This window comes from Cardiocondyla obscurior, linkage group LG09 (genome assembly GCF_019399895.1).
Source record: "Cardiocondyla obscurior isolate alpha-2009 linkage group LG09, Cobs3.1, whole genome shotgun sequence".
NCBI lineage: Eukaryota > Metazoa > Arthropoda > Insecta > Hymenoptera > Formicidae > Cardiocondyla > Cardiocondyla obscurior.
The window spans coordinates 6,342,778-6,368,483 of NC_091872.1; the positions used below are offsets into that span (position 1 = coordinate 6,342,778).

Sequence of the window (25,706 nt, forward strand, 5' to 3'; positions counted from 1 at the left end):
GATCGCATTAACTATTTATCGTCGTCCTTCCTTTTGCGTGCGACGTACAAGGCTCGCGACACACGTCTAATCCGTTTTACCCGTTTCTGATTACAGCGGTACGATTCGGCCGCGTGCCCAAGCGTGAGAAGGCCAGAATTCTGGCTGCTATGCAGCAGAGCTCCCACAGTCGTTCCCAGGAGAAGGCAGTAGCGGCTGAGCTGGAGGATGAGCAGCGTCTGCTGACGACGGTGGTGCGAGCCCATCTAGACACATGCGACTTCACCAGGGACAAAGTCGCTCCGATTCTCGCCAGAGCTCGCGAGACTCCTAACTACACTGCGTGTCCACCGACCTTGGTAAACATGCTCGGCCTTTTCTCTTGACATTGCCGCGGGTTACGCAAGCCATCCGCGTCGTTTTAAGATTTGAACGGTCGGCATCTACGCTGACGTCAATAACTACGCGGGCCTTGGGCCGTCTTGATCTTCCAAGCGTTCTACGCGGAAATCGTGCGAGAACCAGGCGACCTCGGTTGCCGCAAAGGAGGAAGCGAGACCCGACGAGAGTGCGTAAACGTTTCGCCTCTTCTCGTCCCGTCTCGCCTCGCCTTGCCGTGCTTCGTCTCGCCACGCGAGGACGCCTGGTACGCTCTTCCTAGTGGCGATCGCGACTTGGGCGACCTTCGGCACGATTTAACGATTCGTCATCTCCTCACCTCGGATTTTTCGTTCTTTTTGTTACAGGCATGCCCCTTGAATCCTAATCCACAACCGTTGACTGGCCAGCAAGAATTACTTCAAGATTTTTCCAAGAGGTTCTCCCCGGCCATACGCGGAGTCGTTGAGTTCGCGAAGCGCATACCTGGGTTCAACCTGCTGGCACAGGACGATCAGGTCACTCTATTGAAGGCTGGCGTTTTCGAAGTGCTACTCGTGCGATTAGCCTGCATGTTCGATGCTCATACGAACAGTATGATTTGCTTAAACGGCCAAGTGCTCAAACGAGAGTCCATCCATAATAGCAGTAACGCGCGATTCCTAATGGACTCAATGTTCGACTTCGCCGAGAGAGTTAACTCCTTGCGATTATCCGATGCTGAATTGGGACTATTTTGTTCGGTCGTGGTAATCGCCGCCGACAGACCTGGGCTTCGTAATACCGAACTGGTTGAACGTATGCACAATAAACTTCGAAACGCACTGCAGACGGTACTAGCGCAGAATCATCCTCAGCATCCTGACATTCTTCGTGAACTTTTGAAGAAGATACCCGACCTAAAAACTTTGAATACCCTACACTCTGAGAAACTTCTGGCTTTCAAAATGACCGAACAGCAACAGCAATTGCAAGCTCAACAACAACAGCATCAACAGCAGCAACAAACGCAACATGTCATCGCTCCTCAGCAACAATCGCATTGGCCGATGGAAGAGGAGCCTCCGGCCTCTTGGGGCTCCGCTTCGGACGTAACTTTAGACGAAGCGGTAAAGAGCCCTCTCGGTAGCGTGTCGAGCACCGAAAGTACTTGCAGCGGTGAAGTTGCCTCATTGACGGAATATCACCACGTAACTCCAGCCAGCGGTCACCACGCGTCGAGCGCGCCTCTTCTCGCTGCCACCCTAGCCGGCGGACTTTGTCCGCATAGACGACGCGCTAACTCTGGTAGTACGAGTTCCGGGGACGATGAACTTCATCGTTCTACTATGTCGAAGACGCCACAGCCACCGCAGTGTCGCAGTTTTCGCAAATTAGATTCACCGAGTGACAGCGGAATCGAATCCGGTACCGAGAAACCTGACAAACCGGCCAGCAGCAGTGCTAGCAGCGCGCCTACATCTGTATGCTCGAGTCCACGTTCCGAGGATAAAGAAGTCGAGGATATGCCGGTGTTGAAGCGCGTACTTCAGGCGCCACCTCTCTACGATACTAACTCATTGATGGACGAGGCTTACAAGCCTCACAAGAAATTTCGCGCTTTGCGCCAAAAAGACAGCGCCGAGGCCGAGCCGGCCGTGATAGTTCAACACACGCAATCTCAGTTGCATCTGCATCTGACTTCTCCACCAGCGCGCAGTCCACCCACGCAAACGACGCAACCTCAGTGTCCGCAAACGGCGAGTTTATTAAGCAGCACGCATTCCACCCTCGCGAGAAGCTTGATGGAAGGCCCGCGGATGACGGCGGAACAACTCAAGCGCACGGATATCATACACAACTACATAATGCGAGGCGAGGCTAGCCCGAGATCGCCGACGGCGTCGCCATCGCCCGCGGAACAGTGCGCATCGACCACCACCGCGACCACACGCTCAACGCAAGGATCTCAGGGTCTCCTGCAATGCGCCACCACGAGTTATTCCAACAGATGGCCGGCCACCTCAGTGATCACGACGACGACAGGTGCGCGACAGCAGCACCAGCAGCAGCAGCAACAGCAACAGCAGTCTTCCACGGACTATCTCGCTGTTGTAAATTCCCCGGCTTCGTCACCGCGATACCTATCCGCGGCGGCGACTAGTAGTACAAGCACGAGTCCGAGGCCAACTTCGAGTACGGCAGCTACGTTGGTACTATCGGGCTGCCCGAGCAACATGATGGAGCTACAAGTCGATATCGCGGACAGCCAGCAACCGCTGAATCTATCTAAGAAGTCGCCGTCTCCATCACCGTCGCCAAGACCGCTCGTCGGGCCCTGCAAGGCTCTCTCTCTCGAGGCGTAGTGTTCTCACGAGCTCGAGTGATTTCCTGTAATATGCACCGACGTGCGCGCGCGCGAAACCAGGATATTCGATCCATTAATCATGAATCGACGGGACCTCGTCACCGTGACGCGGTATAATTTTCCGCGGCCCTTAACTAAAAACGAAAGTGCCAGGACGCTCTGAGCGCGTGACAAACCAAATAATTTATTAATTTAAACTACTTATCGCTAAAATCGCGCGAGAAGAGAGGTGGAGGTTACGAAAATAAAAAACAAAAAAAAAACGGACAGGGTACATCTCCGATATCCGGTAAAATCACGAAAGAGACAGACGTTCAGTGGCGAGTTGTTTTTTCTGAGTGCGCGCAATGACGATGGCCGGACACTTGTATGAAAGTGCCGTTCTGTTAAAGAAGCAACTGTGCCGTGTAGAAGAGCCACCTATCCACCTAAAACTATCTATCTACCTGTTTACCTACCTAAAATCTATTTGCTCTAGGTGTACATCTAGAAGATAGAGCGTCTGCGACGGAAAAAGAAAAAAAAAAAAAGGTTGAGTGTTACAGAAATTAATAATCTATCTACATGTGATAATCATGGAAATCGCGCATCCTGTACAGTCTCCACCTCATTCATTGATCATCTACTCTACTATAATTATTAAATATTATAAAACTAATTAATATTATTGTAATATGTGTAAGGTATCATAACCGTAAAAAAATTATCATTTCGTGTACGTGTAGGAAAAAAAAAAAAAAGACGCGTATGATACTCTTGTACGAATGACGAGAGGCAGGCACCGAATGAATGAGGGGACAAAAAAAAAACCACAGAAAAAAGAAAGGAATAAATGACGGATGAGCGTGCTTGTGCAAATGAAGTCGGGGCAGATCGAAAAGTTTTTTGACCGCGGTGGCAACCGAATATAAAAAAATCGCGCGTGCGATTTTATAAAGAATTAAGCGTTTTGTTATGAGACTGATCGGCCCGCTGCGGCCACCAGTTTGCAATTACCGTACCTTTATATTACATGTCGCGTCTCTTCGTCGTGAAGGCGATGCGAGAAGTAATTATATCCTCTAATCGCGTCGTATAGCGAGATAGGTATCGTAGGCCCGCTTAAACGCGTTATACAATATTATGTGTCGTGTGTGCATGCATGAAAGTCAGATTAGATAGATCGAGACGGGACGCGAAAGAGAGAAAACGAGAAATAGGAAGAGTGAGAGGAGGAAGAGAGAAAGGGAGAGATATGATAAAAGGGAGCGAAAAAAAGAGAGAGAGAAAGATAGAGAAAGAGATAAGCCGCGAAGCGCCCGAGCGAAGCGGAGTTCCGATTAGAAAACGGCGAAACGCAATGTAAATAGTAGATTCGTAAGGCTATGTCTTGGTAGGCGCGAGTGAACCTCTTCTGCTTCGAGAAAAAAAATCGTGAGGAAAAAAAAAAAGTTCGAAGATACGCGGCGGGCCGCCGCCGACGTGTTGTTGAGACGTCCGCCCCGCCCCTCTCTTTTAACCACCCTGCAAAACCCCCCTACAGTTTCAGCATAAACGGCATCGCATCGAATACGCATTACCTACACCACACGCTGAGTTGTCAGCGAAGTATAAAACCGATCTTGAAACAATAAAAACCCTTTATGCCCCTTTTCGAGGCAAACTGGAAATCCTTTTGGTTCTTTGACCTAGAAGGAGCTCTCGCTTTAATCGTGCCCGCTTTGAGTTTCGCATTGGCTCGGTTCTCGGAAGAACGATTCAAACAAAAATCGCAGTAAAGATTTCGGTCGGATTAAAGGGAAGCTAGTACTTGCCGAGTATCGGGGCGTTAAAAATACATTCAATCTTCCGGCTAGAGTATAGCCTAGCCAGAGTATCCTTATCCCTTCTCCCCCCAGCTTAGAGGCCTCTGTATTTATTATACTTAAAGAGAGAATGCATTTTCCTTCTCCGTGTCGCGTGTACCACAAGCCGCATCCCTGTTTGTCCGAGTGAATTCTCGTAGAGATCCTTTCGACTATCCTAACAAGAACACGCAAATACACACGAAAAATGGATACATTTACACACGACAGCGACACACACACATGTGCACACCGAGCGAACACACTTATTCTTGTCCTTTTTCCTTCCCCTCCCCCCTGCAGACAACCTAGCGTTGATATTCGTAATACTTGTTATGCATAAACTACACATAATTATTATAGTAAACGATACATAAAGTATGATATATTTCCCTATCCATTAAGAAGAATACAAACACAGCTGTTGTTTCTGGTGGAAAAAACGAAAAAATATGGATAAAATGTACTACTACATTGCAAGAAATGCAGCCCCGCATATTGCCCAGTGAGCACGTCATTTTGTACGCTTGGGAGTTGTGAGGTCGTCTGAATAAACATTGTCTGGTGAATTATACATAAAATAAAAGATATGGTCTTCTTATTTACCTGGAATCCGCGTACCCTTCCAATTCTTTCAAGAAACCTAAGATCCTATTCCGTTTCAACTCCAGCCTCTCATCCGATAATCTTTATCCGATCCCCCTTTGCGCTATATTTACTTTTATTTTATTCATACAAATTTAGTAATTGTATCGCGGTATCGATATCTCTAAATTTATTTTTCCAACTTCTGCATTATTAACAAATAAAAATCTGATCTTTTAAATGTCGTAATTAAAAAAAAAAAATTTTCACAAAAGAAGCAATTTACATCACGTAATTAAAATTCTCATTTGACTTGCGCGATTCTGTAATCATGCCGTATATTATACATTTAAGCGGAACGTCTTGACGTTTAATCTTTTTTTCTTTCTTTCTTTCTTTTTTTTTTTTTCGCACAATCTCGGTAAATATAATATTTAAATCGCAAAAATTCGAATCAAGATCATTGATCACATTATTCTCTATCGCCGAAATAATTAATAAAACGGAAGAAGGATATTTATTTTCGCCTTTTATATAATCATGTATTATTGATTTTTATTTGAAAGGATAATAATTAAAAGAAGCGACGTCGCGTTTATGTTTCATGCATAAATGTAATTTCTGCACGAGTTTAATAAACATGCAGAAATTAATTGCGACAAGAGCGCGATTAATGATCTAGAATTATGTAATCGTTTCCTCGGTGAATTTTTCAGCGCGCAACCCGACACGTCGAACAATGTTTTTCGTTGATCCACCGAATCCGCCTACGGTGAGGTGCGGCGTAACAGAAACGGCAACCACCCCGCTCTCTCGCGTAAATACCTACATTGGAGGCGCGTGGCACCCCGTGGGCGTCGGTTGCCACGCAACCTAGTTCCCGCTAACGTGAACTGTCCTATCGTGAACTCTGCACTTCGCCGCCACCGCATCACCGGTGTCGATGCGTTTCATCATAATTGCTATGTCACGCGAAGGCGTTATTTCCGAATAATGCGGACAAGAAAAACGCGCCGTTGCCTAAAAATATCTACTAGATTACGAAAATTGATCATTCCCCTCTGATTTAGCCGCGACATTTGATATCGCCCGGCGTAAATACGTTACGATCTAATTAGCTTCGGCATCAGTAATAGCTATGTAAAGAACGTAGTGCTCAGTGACGTGGTGAACTAAAAATAGAGATATTGCCGTTGAGTAATTTATTTAATTGTTATTTGTACTGTTTTTACTAGCATATAAATCACGGCGCGAGTTTCGACCACGGCGCAACCGTTCGCTTGCGCCGTGCGTTGCGAGACTGCAACGGCTGTTAATCCACATTAATTCTCAGACGTCGGGCACTTGTATCGAGCTGCACTTCTATTCGCCGGTTAGCGTATCGCCGAGATTAAGCGGAGCAAAAAGAAAGCACGGAGGAAGCTGTCGGATGGGCTGGACAACAAGTCGTCGAATAACAATCGACTACTGAATTTCCTGTCAATAGCGATTAACGTGAAATTAATCTGCCATCGTCTGCATTAAATAAACACTATGCGGTAGATTGCGCAAAATATTGGCTCGTGAATGACGTTATTTCCCTCCGTTCTCAATTCTCTCAAATACAAGTGTCTGAAAATTTTACTGATACTGACGCTCATTTTTATTTTAATTCATTTTTAATAGTAAAGGAGAGAAAAAAAAAAAAAAATTAATAAAAATAATCAGGTTTCAAATGTCGTTCATTGTTGTCTCCGTTCAGAGTTTGAACGGTGGCGAAGAGCATTATCGCAAGGGGGATGCCGATCTCATTGGATATGTCTGCGGTCTCGAAGCCTTGAACGCGCTCCTTAGCCGAGACGCGGAGTGCGAAGGCTTTTATGCGTGAAAGGGGGACGGAAGTGCGGGGGACGCGGGGACTGGATACGCGGCTCGTAATGTGAGGGCGTCCTGGAGGCTGAAACCCAGTCTGGGAATGTACTCTGCTTGCCCAGGGACAACGCGTATTCTCTCTAACACCAGTGGAAGGCAGCCTCGAGCCGCGTACGCCGCTGCGCCGCCGGTAGGATTCCATCGCGAAGACAATGCCCACCATCGTGGCTCTCCGATAATTGGATTCTAAGTATAAAGCCGGCCCGCAAATGTATATAGATCGCGAGCGCAATCGGGACCATTCCCGGCGGATTTATTCGCCCCGCGATCGTAACTTTCGTGCAATGTCACTAATTAAACCGCGCGGAAATATTTTCTATAATTCTCTATAAAATTAAAACGTTTAATTTAATCCCTGGAACTTTTGGAACCTTTCTAAAAATAATTCGCAATATGACTAAAAAATATATATATATGTATTTTTTTTTTTTTTTTTTTTTTTTTTTTTTTTTTTTTCTTTAATTAGTATGCAACATAGTTTATATTAAATTTTTATTAATTTTATTAATACTTTGCCACTTTTGTACTATACTCGAAATGTTCTTCCGGGTTAACGCACTTTCGTCCTTCGTCAATTTATCCCGCCAACCTCCACCCCTCGCGGCTCTTTCCACGCTCTAGTTTTCTGCGTAGTAAGGTCGCGACCCTCATGAAAAACACACCATTCTTACACATGAAGTAAGCTTGCCCTGGCCCGGGTTTTTTCACCCCTCGGCGACCCGAAAATTTACGAGGGATATGGCCTTCGACCGTCTTTAAGAGGCACGTGGATTACCCTTCTTGCGAGTTTCTCCTCCGCCATGCTTCGGGATTCTTTTGGGATATCCTTTAAGATCGAGATCACGTACCATAGGTCTTATTACGAGATTTAGTGCTACAGTCACTTTGATTAAATTTACCTTTGTTAAACTCATTGCGCACGTGCGAAAAATACGCATAGCTTACAACTAAGCTTTTCTTTCTTTTTACTTTTTTATAAATAACGTCACTTAAAGTTTTAAGTAATAAACTAACTTTTAGAAAATATTTTATTAAAGAAAAAAATTTAATAATTGCGATTCTTTGAAATAACGATACTATTTAAAGGCAGTTATATATAAAATGTATTTGTTCAAGTAGATATTTAATATACAAAATAATGTCAACCCGTCTTATTATTCGTAGAATCAAAACCTAATTTACGATAAAAGGAGACTTTGAGCTTCACATAGGAAGCAACGAGTTACACCTTGACCTATCATCCTTGGCTATCGTACGAAGCGCGGATGAATATTTGTATCCGATGGAGCGCATAAAGAGTAGTCACTTCGAAGGGAAGCTGGAACCTTGAGCCGACAATGAGCAAACACTCATTATCAACCACGAGCAATGTCAAATGACAAGAGTTTCTCTCCTCTCACTTTCTACCGTTTCTCGGCCTGATCGCGAAATCCGTTAAGCTTTTACTTAACGCGACCGACGTTAGAAAAACATTACCGATTTGAAAAAAAAAAGAAAAAAAAAATGCGCGTGGTAAATGAGTAAGTGAAATAGCGTTATGTCAAGTTTGTTTAAACTATTATGCATGTCATTTCGCATTGCGATGTGCCTCGCGTGCGAGAGGCTCGGTCGTACTTTCGAATATGAACCTCTTGAAAGGACAATTTAATTGCAATATGCTGTGCAGGCGCGCATTTAATGAATGCAACGAATGTGTTTTCACTTTTCCAGCGCTTTCACTCTCGCGAGTGAACCACTTTTTCCGATACCGAACACGCTTATTCCGCGCGACGCCATGGAACTCGCGTAGGTAGAATTTGTAAATCGATTTCGTCAACGCGAGGTGTATCGACGAAGCATTTCTTTCCTTTTCAAAAAAATAAAAAAAAAGAAAAACAGTGATAAATCTTATGGTATTTTCCAAACTTAACAGTAACGCGTCGAGCTAATTTTCCTCTGACATTAAAAAAGAAAAGAAAATTTAATGAGATGTAAAATGCGTAGCGGGTTTTTTTTTAAATTTAATTATACCAAGAGCGTTATCTGCGTATTAATAATTTGCGTAGCAGCCGGATGAAATTTCAATCGAATAGGGAAAAACAACAATGATAGGAACGTAATTACTCGTGGAATGGATTTATCTCGATAACTTTCTTTCCTCTGCAAAGGCCGTCAACCTTTAGATCTTTACTTTATTAGAAATACGAGCTTTACTGCATTACGATTACTATATACAGTAATCAATATAAGTAGCGCAAATAGCACAAGCGAAATAATTCAGGATAATTTCAGTTGGATAAAACATTCTTTAAGATTAGTTTCAAGAACTTTCACAGGTTTAACGCTTATCGAATATAATTTTTCTCTTCTGCTTTATTTTTTTTTTTTTACATCCTTGCAGTACTTCCTTCATTTCTTCCGCTCCGAAACTCATTTCAGTGCATCTTTACGGTACAAGTCGATTACTCACAGTCCCGTTAAGACTCGTTGATATCGGCTCCAACTGTGGCCCTGACTAATCCGAATCAATGACCTATTTACCTCCAACCGAGTGTTGCTTTCGGGTAAGTTTCGCATTTCGTGTGTTACCGTACAATTTCGCGCGCTGTTACGTGCAATTTTTTTATATCCTCCGAGGTTCGATAACCTCCGCGAGTTTTGCGTCACCGTACGCGTGATATTTTCGCTTGCCTAATCAAAAGCCTAAAAAACTCTATCTTGCCTTGCGTTGAATCATATCGCGGGGATGGAAAATAAAATTTGCGAACAGCGATGATACGGCGAGATATAAAATTTTCAGTAACAAAGACCGGCGCGTGATAGTGTGAAAAATAAGGGGGAGAAAAAAAAATTTGCTTCCGTTACTGTTAGCAGTCATCCTTTCGATTCAAGTCATATATGACTTCAGGGTCGACGAACGCCACGGGATTTCCTCTTGTCTTCGCTGCGGTGACGAGGCCGAGGTGACCATACGGTATTTCCTTTCGGTCGGGCAAGAGCGCGGGAGTAAGCGCGAACGCGCGTTTATTGTTAGAGAGGAGGAAGAGGCAGAAGGTGGAAGAAAGATAGGGGGAGGAGGAACGAGGAAAGAGCAGATGGAGGAGGGTATAACTGTACCATCTTTCCCGAGGCTTGCCAACTCCTTTCAGGGTTCACGAACCTTGCCGACCGAACCAAATTCGAAGGTCATTGCTCCAGTTCCAGAGCCACCTCGAGAAATCCCCGCGTTGTGTTCTTCCGCGAATTCGAAAGTAGCCGATTGTTCCGATTATCGGCAATAATTAAACCGTCTCTTGCGAAATTTTTACGAGGGGGGAAAGTGCACGACCTGCATATGTAAGAGACTGTTTATATACCTAATTGCATAATTCTGATATTAATATAAGTAAGGCTAGTTTTTGCGACGAAGGAGTTTTTCTCCGGACTATACAGCGAGTGAATACCAATTCGTACGAGACTAAAAGTCAATTGCCCCGATGGCCTCTAATATTAGCCCTAATTAGCAATTTCGTGCCATTTTTTTTTTAGGTTTGCCCTGATCGTAGAGTGCGTGACAAGGAAATTTAGTTAATTACGGCCAACGCTAATCACCGTTAATGAAACCGGCCCTAAATCTTGTTTATTTAGGTTGCTCGGCCGTACGCCACTGTGTCGGCCAGTATTCGACGTAAGCACAGTCCTTGATAGAAATAGTCGTGGCGATACGATAAAAAGCTAGCCGTAATTCGAGCCGACATTTTGCTGAGAACGATAAGGCTCATGTCGAGCGCTTCGCGTTTAGCGACCCTGAAAGTTCAAGAACATCGAGGTAAATGACCGCTCTCTTAAATGATTTCACCATCTACGCATCGTCGCTATTCCCTTCGAGGTCAATGATATAAAAAAAAGAAAAAAAAATATATAGAGCGATATAGACCTTGACAAATCCACGAAAAGATAAGTGATAAGACACTCACACAAAATAAAAGAGGATTAATTACGTTTAATTTCGATTCATTGTAACGTATTAACTTTCATTTGCGTTACGAACACGTAACTCTTATCACATGTACAACATGACGCAATATAAAACTGCCATACTTATCACCTATATTCTCTTTCGCGATCTGGATTCTTATACAATACTTGAACTTCTAAGAAAATGAATGAAAGTGTAAGATTCAATAAAAACTAATTAATTTTTTTCGTGATGAGACGTTAATCGCTTGGACCATGTCAATAAGCAAGATGAAAACTTGTACTAGCTGCAGAACGGAGAAAGGGAGAGAGAGAGAGAGAGAACGAACACGTTTGCATTTCTTTTAATTGATGGCTTTCGGTGTCCGGAAACTCGTCATCGGATTACGTAGCGCTGGCGACACGGCGGGAAGAGCCGAGCTGGTCATTGACCGTGCTCCTTAACTGGTATATTTTCGTCATCTTCCCGAAACGCTCGCCAGTCCCGGGGTCTTTACGTTTCGCCGGTCGAGTAAAGCTACGTACGTACTGCGCGGCGCGGCGCGGCGCGAACGCGAGCGAAATCGTGTCGGCCGTTGAACCCAAGACTGATACACGTAAACCACGGGAACGTTGCAAGGAGAGAGTTTATCTGGTGGGAGGCGATCATCGGTTTCGTTGCGCGATATCGATCTCAGAACGGTTCGTTTCCACGCCCGCAATGCAATCGGGCCGGGTATCGCTCTCCTTGAGAACATATTTTTATCAACTATTAAGAAGTGGAAAAAAAAAAGTGCAAAATTTACGGGATTTCCTAACACGCTATATTTAGACATTCTGATTAGCTGATCACTTTGATCATTTTGCTAAATTATTTAATTTTTAATTTAAATATCTATCTTTGGTTTAAGTATATTTCAATTACTCTGTGCTAAACCGTCGTTTTTTAACTCATTCCTTCGAAACGCAATTAGAAAAATAAGGCAACAAGTGATACTAGATTATTATTATTACGAAATCTGGAAACCTGTAATATAATTACCACAATGTTGTAATATTAAACGTTGCGTAGAAATTGTGTAAAGAAACATTCCGAACGACGGTAAATAAAATTAAAATGACTTTTCCTATTTCCATTCCATATAATATTCAATTATCGGAAATAACTTGCCAGATATCCTATTTATAATATAATTATAATTCATATATATATATTTTTATTTTTATTTTTTTATTTTTTTCTACTGCTTTTCCGCGCGCTCCGAGAAAGAGTATACTCATAGGATGAGCTCGTTGAGACTTGGAAGTAACGAGATACAAATAGAATCTCTCGCGATTGCAGCGGTATAACAACGAGCAGAGGTGACTGCCCCCGTGCGTATTAGGTCACATTTGCGCCTGCTTCAACTGGCGCTAGTTTGCTCGACGATTATTCCGCCTTCGCAGGACCGCGGAATCATTGACCTCTCGCTATCAAACTAGTATTCCATTTCTGCGCGCGAAATAGCGCCCGTTAAAGATTAAAATTAAACTCGTTTAAACTATTTTAGTTTTAATATGGCATTAATATCTATTAGCGAGTATCTATAGCGAGCGATACTTTTTTATTTCGCCGGGAATACAGGCGCGGTAAAAAGAATATATACAGAATAAATTCATGTAGTTAATAAGAATCTAACTGATAATTGTTCTATCAAGAAGCTGATCTCGTACACTTTCTTCGGCTATCATATCTACTTTATTGTTTTCTTTTCGTATTTACTTTTCATAGATCGTATCGTTCGTCCCGATAGCATCGCCGTAAGGTGCGCTATCAGTTTCTCTGGATATTTTTCAAGTTACATGTGAAAGAAATATCAATAATCGAAGGGTGTGTAACATTGTTAATCCTGCGTCGCGGCGAATAACAGCAATGCTAAGAATATAATAAACCTACGAATATTTCTCAATTTTTCGTAATAAAAAGTTTTGGATATAAGTGCTGGAAAATGTATTTTTAAACGATTCCGAGATATATATATTACATTGATAAAAATACTATCTGCAGCACTATGCTACTTTCAAGCTTTACTCTCACTTATCTCGACTCGCAACGAAATCTAAGTGAGATATGTAAATAATAAATTGTAAAACCAATTGCATTCCACTCTTATATTAATAATCTCAGACGCATAAATTCGTATATCGCCGTGCGGGCTCGAATACATTATATGGTTCAATAAACGCAGGAACAGGGAGATTGACTATGACATAATTTGAAGGCGTCACGTGATACCGTCGGGACCCATTTGTCGATTGAACCGCAACGAGCGTACATAATTATACGGTCTGTCGTTCGAAAACGAGTTGATGGCTCGTTCGCCACCGTCTCTCGGCTATTACAATCTTTCCGATCCGACTTTTTCATCTCTTCCTTCCTACGTTACTTCCTACATCGTAAAAATTTGTTTTTTTGTTTTGTATTTTTTCTTTCTTTCTTTTTTTTCTTATCGCTCTATAGAAAATGTTCGGCGAAGAAAAGCTATTATTAAGTTGTATCATTTAATAAAGTAAAACTTTCGAAAAGTCTGCGTTACGCTTCCAGACACTCGACCGTCTACCTATATTTTTATACACAATCTCATGCTCGACCTCGTGCGTGAACGAGAAGGAAATTGGACGTCGCACTTCTGGCACTCTTTCGCCTCGACTTGTCCGCGCCAATGCCTGACCAGCGAAGCGTACTTGCGCTGAATAGTGACGAGGCCGTTGACACTTGTCTACGTACGTATACGTGTGTGCGCAGAAATAGCGCCGATGCTCCGATGCCGCTCGGTAATTCCTACCGCTGTTAAATAAACCCCGTACTCACTCAAAAGTAGTCTATTTCGAGCCCATGTGATTTCACTCTTCAACATTTTTGGGGATTATTAAGCGGAGGAAAAAAAAAAAAAAATGTATAAGTAATGCATCACCTTAAACGTGCACCGGGGCAACTGTTTTTATTTTTTGTTAGATAAAGTCGTCTCATTATCCCCGGTAAGCCCCGGACAGCTCCGGAGAACAATAAAATTGCACCGTGACCTCTCGAGGCAATAAATGCTTTGAAACGCGTCAAATTACGTAACGCTGTTTTCGTTTCACGACGGAGCCACCGTCCTTGAGTAAAATTGAGCGATTAATGCGATTAACGTGAAAATACGCATCGCCGAATTCTTAAGTGATGCGTGACAGTGATTGATGCCCGGATCGGCGAGAACCAATTAAACCGGCCGATTGAATCCCGATCAGCCGATAGTGACGCATAATTTTAATCATTAGCGAGCGATTCGCGTATGGAGATTGCGTTAAATCGTTTTCCTGCTCTCAAGGACTCCGCGGGTTGATATCAATTGCGTGTTTATCGTAAGAGCTCGGAGCGACCGGGGTTTTATCACGAATCGAGCCGCGGAGAGCAGTGTTGTGCCGCGAATAACGGATGTATAAAGACACTTGATACGCGCGATCACCTGTCGTCGTCGGCACTATCGCGACGAGGGTGTCGCAATTACCAAACTAAGACCTCCGGCTACGACGACATCAGTTCTCGGCTGTTGCCGGTATCCGATTTCCTGTTATTTCACGACGGAGCGTCCCACTGATTGTTACGAAGCGACACCGGCAACGCTATCGCGATCACGTACGCATACACGCGATCGTTTGATATTTTTTTTTTTACCGTATCGCTCGCACCGAGAGTGCACACTATATAACAAATGGATCGCCTGAGATCTTCTCGGATTCGAGATACGCGAGGTCTTTCTTTTTCTCACCTACCGTGATTGCCGGACGCTACGAGCGCGGAGCTAATCTGCCCGATTAACGAACCAACTGATTCATACCGAAAGGGATTCATAAAACTATTCGCCGTAATCACGGTGTGTATTTCTCGCGTCCTTGCTGACTGTTGCAACAGGTTAGCACACCGGAGTCCTTTACAGTTACCCGCCGTGGCTACAGTTCGTTGCATCGTAACGGAACTCCAGTTCTTCCGGAAAAGATCGGTATCCGATCGTAATAATTGCGTAATTGCGCGATCGCGAGGTTGCAAATAACCGCGTCACTTTGCAAATAAAAAAAAAAAAGATTGGATGAACTTTATTTTTTATCCTTGCCAGGAGCAAACTTGCCGAGATTTTGAATAATGAAAAGAAGACTTTGTACAAAGCTTTGATATCGCAACTGTTAAAAAAAAATTTTTTTAATAAATTATTTTTTTATCTTGAACTCATAAGCTTGTTTTAATTTCGCCTGTAGAATAATTTAACCCCTCGATGTCGTTGTGTTTATACGTACAAACTGCGTAGATTAATAAAATCGCGGAGTACAAATGGACGATCGTGCGATACAACGTTGGCCATCACGAGGTTTGAGGTGAGGCAACGAGGAGGCCCTTCAAGGGACGAGTTATTCATAAAAGCGTGCCGGAAGTCACGCCACATAAACCAGTTGGGTGCGTCAAGGTCTACGAAATTTATCCTAAATGGCTCTAATTATCGTTTCGATAGGACAACTGAGAGGCCACGCAGACGCGCTGGAATTATTTTAATAATCAACCGGACATGTAATTTTCCACGAACATTTCCGAACAATGAATGATCAGCTTTTTAGCGCGGGCACGTGGACGAGGCACGTGCTAGAACGAAAGAAGAACACGTCGTGCGATTGTCATCAACGAGAGTCTATAAAAAAACACGGTAGATTCATTTTTATACGCCCGATGATGATTAAGAGAGCGGGTGTAACGGCGAACGAGGAGGGAAGTAGGGAGGCAAGGGGGTAGAATAAATATAAAGGAATGAAACACGAGAGCTGACTTGCGCGCGTCTGCTTTCAATTCGGCTAATAATAATGTAGCGTGCGTATTCGTAATGTTCGGAAACATCGTTGGAACTCTTATTTGGCTCTTTCCAAATTTTTCTATTTTTTATTTTATTTTTCGTCCGCTTGTACGTTGTCACTTCAATTTTTCATCTCTCCGAAACGTTACCTCGAAGTGACAAATAAATAATAACGTCCACGCGCGCGTCGATAAGATGGTAAAACAAGATAGAAATGTATATTTATTGCTTTTGCTATTTAGCGATGCAATCGATGGCGCATTCTAATCCATATAACAAAACGCTTCGCGCGCTGTATATCAAAATAGATAATGTCAACTTAATTAAACATCGCGCGAACTACAGGCTCCTTTTCGTTCGCGCGTCCTCGCTCGTTATCCGCGGGTCTCTTGTGCCTCGTCAGCTTCTACGTCGTCGCACACGTGCCGCTGCGTTAAGTATTTCGCTAGTCAAGGTCAGCGATAGCAGCCTCGCTTCCTAGAATCAGAGGGGTATCGCTGATAACCAATGGTGCTCGTGCGAGATGACTCGGGGCTCAAGGTACCTACTCGGATTATCTTCCTTCGCAAAAAAAAAACAGGAAAAAAAAGCACCGCTGGACCAAAGAACAGTTTCCACGAGCGACCGACGATATTTATAGCGGAAATGCAAAGGCGACTAATTAAAAGTTATCCTATCAGTTATCGCGACCGAGATGAGCGACTTTAGAACGACGAGAGTACGAGACGTTAATTGCGAACAATGGGGCTTCTTTCGAGCGCGCTTTCCAAGATTAACGCGTCGCTTGTATGCATTATCGCGCTCGTACTCTCGATACCAAGCGCGTTATTATTCACAAATATAAAAAGGAAGGCTGACGCACGGCTGGAAGCTATACTAATCGTTCGCAGTCGGTCCGATGCGACCGCAGCCTCGACGCCGTCCGATAACGAGGAAAGATTATGCTCAAGGACAAGGTCGCGTCGCGTCGCGTTGCTCCGCTCCGCTTCGCTCCGCTCCTCGCCGCGTCCGCGTCTCGTCTCGTCGCGCTCGCTCCCGGCTCTGCCTCTCCCGAACGACACGAGACATTGCGACAAATCCGCGAGGCGGAGATATATACGCGTGCACGTAGTAACATGCTGCGCATATGCGTGACGATACACATCGATGTGTGCGCCGTCGTCCTTGTGACGCCGCCGCTACCACCTCCGCGATCACCGCGAGATTGTCAACAAGAGCAAACTGTCAACTAGAATTCCGAGGTACGTCGGCGCTCGTTTTATAGACGTGCCAAAATTTTATCACGATACTTTCCGAGTGATCGATCGAAAGGAGGAAATCGTTAGATAGCGCTAAAGTAAACCCCCAATTTTTCACAAAGTAACCCGACACCGCTCGTCGTTACGTTAAATTATCGGTCTGACGTCTCGCAGGAAGTGAGGTACGCCCGAGAATAGACGTGCGAGGCTTACCCGCTCAACTATTTCACTGCCCAGCTTCGCCTCGCGATTCCCTTCCTGCTCGATATGTCTCTAATTTTAAGCGACTGGGTGTTCTCGCACACGACACCCGAGCAAGAGAGCAACCTTATACCGGCTATATGTAAGACTAATGTAAACTAGCCGTAGCACGTAACCGATGCCTCCCTCGCAACAGCGAGTCCAACTTTTCGAAAACTAAAACTGTCGCAAGGACGTAGACCAAAGACGATGTCTCAAAGCGCACCGTCGTGCTCGGCCGCTTGGCCTTCGGCGTGATTTCTGGTGAAAAAGATCGAACATCAGTCTGCTGCTATCTATACATAATGCTGACATAATGACTATGCGCCGCCGAGGAAAGTTAAATAAAAATTGCCGATTTCGGGAGAACGAGTTCGTGAATTACCGAGAAATCTAACGCGAAGAATTCGCTCGAGGCTCGGAATAAACTCTACGAAATTCGTACGTAACGTAGAACAGGTGGGATAAAAACTGAAAGTTTTCACGCGCAATAGGTAACGATATTAAAAGTGGAACAATTGAGGATGAACATTCGGCGTCATTGTTGCAAACCTTGTTTAGCCAAGTTTCGTCGCGAACGGCATTATGCAAGCATTGTACAAAGTTTATTTAAGAACTCGTATCGGTCTTCCGTTGTATGTATTCTCTTTCATTGCGATTACACTTTCTGAATTTCGAAACTTACTTCAATCGTAATACGTTTCCACGGGAAATATGTCGCTTAAATATTTCACAAGATTTTTAGTTCCGTTATAACGTACGATATTTTAACATATTGTATTTTATTTCATTTATTCAGTAAAATAGAATATTAATTTCACCGATTTTCATTATATTTCACAAGCCGCTGTACGAATTCATGGAATTCATAAAATTCTTGGAAAGCCTGGCGCAATTGTTGTTGTAAATTTAAATCTTTGAAAAAGAGATTAATTAAAAAACAATTAAATGATAAATGTACAAGAGAAATTAATTAAAATCAAAATAAAGAATCTCCACAATATTTAGTCGTGAATATCGCAAATGAGTAGATCGCGCCGCTCAAGATGAAGATCACTTGGATATGTACTTGAACTCATCTCGCTGAGTCACTCAACGCATTATCATCGGTCTTGATAACAACGAGCATACGACAAGATAACCTTCCTCGTGCTAGCCAAGTGCAATCAGACGAAAATTCCGACTTCTGCTTCGGTAAGCGCTCGTTCAGAAACGCGCAATACGTTTGATCTAGCACGACAGTACGTTACAACATATCGGCATGTTTTATGTAATTATTGCGATATTAAGCATCACGCAAGAAAATTCTATTCTTAAAAGAACCTCCTCTAACACTTGGCAATTTTAGTCTCGGGAAAAAATACCGACGCTACATTAATGAATTAATAAAATACCAAAGAATCTAAACGTAACACGTATGCACACCAGCAATACGATTTTTTTAAAGAATGAGACTAGCGCGTTGCAAAAGATTTTATACGAGCAACTAACGCAGGTACTCCGCGTCAACAAATGATATTTCGAAAACAAATTTACAACGCAATCTCGCAGACTCAACAATCCCACCTGGAAAAGTGCATATTTCGTCAGCGACAATACGTGATATCAGCCAGTGATCGGCAAGATTTTCCATCGCCTTCACCCGCAAAACATTAACCGTAAAAAAAAAAAAAAAAAAAAAAGAAAAGAAAAACAAGAAGAAGAATTACTTTTCCGCATTAGTCATTTGTGCAAATTCGTTCGGCGTGGCGCTACAATTCATCGTTATTTTATTGTCACGCGTGTGTGCCTCGTACATACGTACATGTGCCACACGCTTTGCCTCCTCTCCTCTCTTTACCACGCGCTCATTATAGGAAGGTTCCACCGACCGACGAGTGTCGGTGGCACGTAGTGCTGTTCGATGCGACGTCGTACAAGGACAAGGCCACATGGTCACGGGCGGCCGGAGCGCGGACACGTTGTATAGATATATATCGACTACTAGTCGCGGCCCCCGTTCCCTCTTATCCCCGGGTCCCGTCATCATCGTTGCCTCTTGCCGCCGCCACTACCACCACCGAGCGCATTCCTGTATCACGACCGAGCGATATACCGCCCGATGTGTGCGACCAGCACACGTCGTTTGACCCTACGTCGCGGTCTCGTGGGATTTTCAGGGCCACGCAACGCGGTAGCGAGACAAAGGACGAGATGCGCCGATCCTTTGGCCATTATTAGCACCGAGGGAGGAGCGATCGATCCACCTACCCTCGGAGTTTTTCGCACATTTTCAGCCGATATTCGCTCATCGGCGCGATCATTACGTTTAAGGCTAAGCCGATTAAATAAAACGCCTAACACTGACCTAAATGCTCAACGTTTTTCTAAAAATATTTACATTTTAATAGCCTCACCCTCTACTTTGCGTTTCGGATCCGTGCTCGCTCTCGAGATTTACGTAGGTAATGTAATTTCTTTCGGTTTCCTTCGGACGCAAACAGAATTACGTAATACGTAATATGTTTTGCGAAAAAGCGATCTGGTTAATAGATATTGAAAAATTATCTGCGAACAGATTTCACGTTTATACGACAACGTAGTAGAAGGCCACGTGCCGCACTGCCGTGCCAACGGAAATTACGAGAGATTAGACTGAAATATTTCAGGGTTCGAGAAGTTTTGCAGCGAATTTAACAGAGATAACCGCATGCATTGACTTATTGCCAAGGTGCACAAAATCGTACACATTGTTTTAGAAACGTTTTCTACGTAGCGAGCTCCACGACGCTTGCCTATTTAAATTTAAAATATCAGCTTAGCGGTGCCGCGCAGAAATAACAAGATAAATGACAAGAAAAATAAATTACGCAATGTTTGGATTACTTTATTTTTATATTGTATTTCTCTCGGTGTTTGTTGGTGTAACATGCGCGTGCAATGTCGACGCCAAGTATAAAGTTCTTACTTATTTGTCACTTTATTAAGACCGGAAACTTATATCAGCGATACGAAACCGAGTTCAGGCTGGGGACTAGACCCGGAAACGGTCGATAAAAGACGAAGAACGCGCGCTTTTATCCTTGATTTGTCTTATCGCAAGGTCAGCTTTCGGGGAAATATGTTCGATGGACGGGTCAGCGTGTGGCACATCGCATCGTTCAGTCACACAAAATCATTTCAAGGTGATTACACGATTGCTGTCTCGGTCAGAAAAAATATCCCTGATATAGCCTGTGTAACAAAGTCAGTCCCTGCGATCGATGAAGAACTGCACATTTAATTGAATTCGAATGAATGGACATTATGGTACGTGCATCGATGAATGTTGAAAAAGCGAATGATTCCTCGATGCCGAGCCTATCGCGAAACTCGCAGAGCCTCAAGCCTTTCCCGAGCCTTTCTTCGCTTCTATATCTTACTTGCTAATTATGCAAACTGTTTACCGAACGCAATTTTTTGCAATTCTGGTGCAACCCCACGTGAGAAATTGCAATCTCACCTCGGTTGGCAATGCCAGCCAACGACCTTGGCCTTGCCCGAATAAGACGCGGCCTTGGCGGCCGATCGATGCGACTATCAGCCGGTGCAAGTGCGGCGGGCGGGGTAAGGGACTGAATTTCAACTGGTTCTCACGTATTCCCGGTTTAGATCGCATCGCGTGCATCAATTACGGACGATCAGCCCGGCGTAGTCGCGCTCGAAAAACTATGTCACGCGTCATTGTCGTCTTTTGAGCTTTGATCCTTGGATTCGCGCGAGTCGCGCGCAATAACTTCACTTAAAACTGCGCTCGAAGCGTATTGCGCAACTTGGCCAATTCCAAGCGCGGCGAGATACCGTCTCGATATCGCGGACGAGAGAGAGAGAGAGGTCCTTTAAGTCCGAGATGCTCAATACTTCACGGAACATTACTTCTTATCGCCGATACGATAATAATGGCATGCGCAAATATATCGGACATACGTGATAATGCAGATACAAATTGCATATAATTGAAGTGCCGACAAGCGGAGAACGGGAGATCAGCTTCAAAGACACAATTTTTGATCCCGGCCCTCCGATCCGAAATTTTAAAAACGTTGCGGCTTAAATCTTGATTCTTTTACCGAGGTACCGAGGTTAGAGACATTGTGTTTTGCAATTTAAACCGCCGCCTCGACAGAAATGTGAGAAAAGTGCGGGAAGATCCGCAACGACGGGCATGCGCACCCTCGACCTTGGCACGAGGAAATAACGTCTCTCCGCACTGTAGAAAGATTGCATAATATTACGCGAACACGGCGGCATAATTCCGTTTCGCCTCTCCTCTTTTTTCTTTTTTTTTTATCTTCCGTATTCGCACGCGCCACGTGCATCTTTGCTCGCGGACGCTGAAAAATTCTCCCGTGTCGCTCGAACAGAAAAAGAACCGAGTTTTTAATTTTTTTTTTCCAACCCGATAAACAAGAACAATTCCACTGCGATAAATTAAAGAAACGCCATTTTTTTCCGCGAAAACGTCAGTTAAAAAAACAAATTATTATAATTACGTAAATAAAAAAAGAAAAAAAAATAGAAAAAAAAAATAAAACAAATAAAATAATTACGTGAAATATATTATAAGTATGAGACATAATAAATTTGTTTTTTAATTTGTTTTGACATCATTTGCGCTATAAAAAAAAAAACTCGCGAGGGCACCGGTTCTGTCTATTGACTTTCCGCGTCTATTAAGATTAACTTCAATTTGTCTCCGGCGATACTGTCCGCATACGTCGTACATTGCGTGATACAACAACGTGTTATTAGGAGCGTGCGTTAATTACTTCCGGCCTGACGATCATTCGATCACGGACGTTCGTTATAAATGCGACCTTAGATGAGACCTTGGTTGCTCAGCGCTAAATTTCAAGCTCGCCGCTTTAATCAGCTGGACTTGGCCACGCGCGCGATACATAACTACATAACAAGTATTACACACGTGCGCTATGTAAATTACCGGGCGAATTCGAACACGTCGTTAAAAAGATTTCGTCTCGATTCGACCAAGGCAACCGACACCGAAATAGTAGCGCTACGGCTGAAAAATTTCTCGATTCCCTGTCGAATAGCACCGACGATCGAGCCGAGTCCAGTAAAATATCATCAATTTGTTTGTCGAACGACCTCGCTCGTACATTCGCGGTCACTTGACGTCAGTCGATGCAAATCGTGTGCCGACTTATCGATTCCATCTCACGTCATCGCACGATAGATCATCGGACAATGCAATTTACTGCAAATAGGTGTTACCGTAAAAGACCATTATGTTATTGAGAATCACTTTGCCAGAACATAATCGTCCGTAATTCTTACAACTGACATTCCGCCGCTCGTTACATCGTGGAGCGCAATAAAGGTAAATTTGCTATCATAGTCGATTCGTCAAATAACTTTGCTTGTAAATATAATAAAAAATAATTCATAAAAAATTATTTAAAACTATATTTTATAAACTTTTAATAAATTTTATAAGCTAATTAATAAAAAGAAAAAAAAAACTGTTACTTCGAATGTGTTATAAGGCCTTATCTTTAGAGCTCTGATAATTTTTAATATAATTATATCATATTATATAAAATAATGTATCGAACGAAACACCTAGAGAGAATTTATTCTTGGCAAAGGTGCTACTGTGTCGCATCTTTTCACAGCAGCCTACGTTAGATTTTAACATAAGACCAGTTCGCCGCACGTTAAAATGCTAAATTCGATCTAGTTCACGAACAGAGGGACTCTCCTATATGCAAGGTTTCTCTACGCAAGTTTGAACTCATAACAAATGGGTTATCGCTTGAGGTCACAATGACAGTAATGTCTGCGGTTGAAGAGTCAAGGATCCGAAACCTTGCAAAGTTCTTCTAACTATTACATCCATATCGCGACTGTAACGATGTTGCATGATTGGCATAATATCGTCGTGGCGATACAGCGCAAATAAGTACGATCTTTTAAATTAAAGTCCGCTGAAAATATTAAATAAAAAAAAAAAAAAATTATAAAGTATTTTATGCTTCGCTCTAAATTATAATAAGAATTTTTATAACGTTAATCAATGTCTAACTAAATAGAATAAAAACGTAACTTTTGGCAGAACGTTGAACGAATTTACGATGATTTTAATGTCACGTAAAAGTATACGTTCCGACTTTCACGGTGATAAATCTAACGTTTTGCTCTTATGAACGCGGTTAAATTATCGTCGGAACGTTTCGGGACACGAAGGGATAAGCTAACGTTACTCCGACTAAAAACTTTTTGCATCCTTGACACACATAGGCTACAACGACGTAACCTGAGTAAAGAGGTCGTTTCGTTTGCGAATTAAATAGGCTGAAGTAACAATGTCGATGCCCAAGACGAATTCAATAGTTTATGATAATCGCAAGATCGCTTCTTCAAAACTCCAGCGCGTCTTTTTACACGCGTTTAACATGTTATAAAGAGACACGGGATCAAGTACGGAATTCGTATTTTTTTTTTCTCTCTCTCTTGAAAACCATTTTTTTCACGTTGACGAAGCGATTGTTGCGCGTGAAAAAACCGCCTGGTCTCGAAAGAAGTTTGTTTGTCAGGAAAGTGTCTTTAGATCGGCGTACGCTGTATAAATTCCACCCCGAGAAGCAGATTCTAGAGTGTCTCGCGGAGAGAGGAGCGCGGAGTATTCGAAAAATGCTCAAACTCTCGTTACACATACATACGCAAACTTTTTCAAGGTCTGCCGCGTATTGGCCCCTTCACTTCCGTCGATGACTAATTCTCGTCTGAATGATTCCCGATCCATCAAGTTGCAATTTAAATTAGGAAAAAAAAAAAAAAAAACAGGGGGTTAAATGTCGCGTAAACGAAACCGACAAAATGTGATATTAAAGAGATTTTAGTTAAGTTTTCGTTTTAATAATTTTTTTTCTTTTTTTTTTTTTTTAATATAACGTACGATTTTGTCAGATACGCGGAGCAACGCTTTCCGGCGAATATAATAAGCAATTTTATTTTTGAGCGTTACCAATACTTGGCTTTGGAAAACTAATGTAGAGCTTGAAGGATCAAGGTCGCCGTGTAAGCAAACGCTTGACTTTTAGCCACGTGTTTACGGTTGTTGTGCAGGTACTCATAGCTTATCAGACGTTTTAGTATACAACGGAATTAACATTTCAATCAACGCGCCATGCGCATAGAATAGTGCGGCTGTAAATGACGTGTTGCAGACTGACGCAACTTTCCAACTGTACCTTTTCTATTTTATTATCTCTTTTCATGTAAAATAGAAGTTAGAATAGAATCTGGAGACTAAGAGAATGTTTTTTCTTTCTTTTATTTTTTTTACAACTTTTGCCAAGTTTTTACGCGCCGCGTATATTTCTCAAGAATAATTTGGAAAAACTGAGCCACTTAATTAATGAAGACGTAACGAAAGGAAAACGAGCCAGGTTTCGTCTTGTGGAAACGAGATTGCGTTATCGCATTATTCAGCCAATTAAAATCGATCGTTCGACATTTGTTGCCCCAATAATTCAAAGAACCAAGGCGGATTCAAGGCCGTGTGACGCGTTTATTTAAACGAACAATACGACTCCACATTGATTTCTGACGGCGATTCTTCAAGGTTGACCGTAAGAATGCGCCAATATCGTGTACAGGACTCGCTTTCTCGGTGGCAAACGTCAACTAATCTCCCTTAATTTATCGCACAATTAGAAGGTATTAATTTTCAACCGTTTAATTTAATTCCGTAATTTGTATTCAGTTCCGTATTCAGATCGGCTTTTAATCTCCACGATCAGGCGCGGGCGACCTCGGGGATTCGCGTACCTCCGTGTCCTCGGACTCTAGGATCTTTGGCCGTTAAACGTTAACCGTTCCAGTATATCGGCCCGGAGACGTTTCTTGGTCCGACTCGGCCGCTATTTTTAGACGTCATTGACATTTGCACGTAGACGCGTTCGGCCGCGTGCGCAACCGTGCGACGGGATCAAGCTCGTCGTCAACTCTCTCTCTTTTTCTCTCTCTCTCTCTCTGGATCGCCGTGATTTGTCGCGAAAAACAACGGCCCTAAATCGACTGGAGAAATTTCGCGTGGTGACAAACCGGGTGGTAAAGCGGGCGTGAAATTTTATTCGGGAGCCTCTTGGCCGAGGAGCACGCTTAATGCCGAGGTAAACGTTCAAACCGGATCTCTTTTCCTCGATCAATTCCATCACTATTCCAGCGCGCCCTCTCAGCCGCCGGTACATTTTCGCTGGTCCTCGCCCACGCGTACCCTTCAGAGTACGGTCGATCGCGCCATAATAATAAGGCGAGGAGTATAAACGCCGACTTTCTCATTGTTCGAGCTTTGACTGCGCGGGTAGGTATTTTTGGTACCCCCTGTAACGGAGCCAGCCGAAAGAGACGGGAAAAAAAAAAGACGCGTCACGTTTCGCGAAGACGA

General features: G+C 43.2%; 1 protein-coding gene across 6 annotated transcripts in view; it reads left to right on the forward strand.

The window, feature by feature from the left end:
* E75 (ecdysone-induced protein 75) overlaps positions 1-5,113 on the forward strand; it is an 81,088-nt gene extending 75,975 nt beyond the window's left edge. For all 6 annotated transcript variants that reach the window (XM_070661940.1, XM_070661942.1, XM_070661944.1 and 3 more), the window contains 2 exons: positions 97-338; positions 726-5,113. In XM_070661940.1, the coding sequence (XP_070518041.1) occupies positions 97-338; positions 726-2,702 (2,219 nt within the window). In that variant the 3' untranslated portion in view covers positions 2,703-5,113. The remainder of the gene's footprint in view (positions 1-96; positions 339-725) is intronic.
* The last annotated feature ends 20,593 nt before the right edge of the window (positions 5,114-25,706 follow it).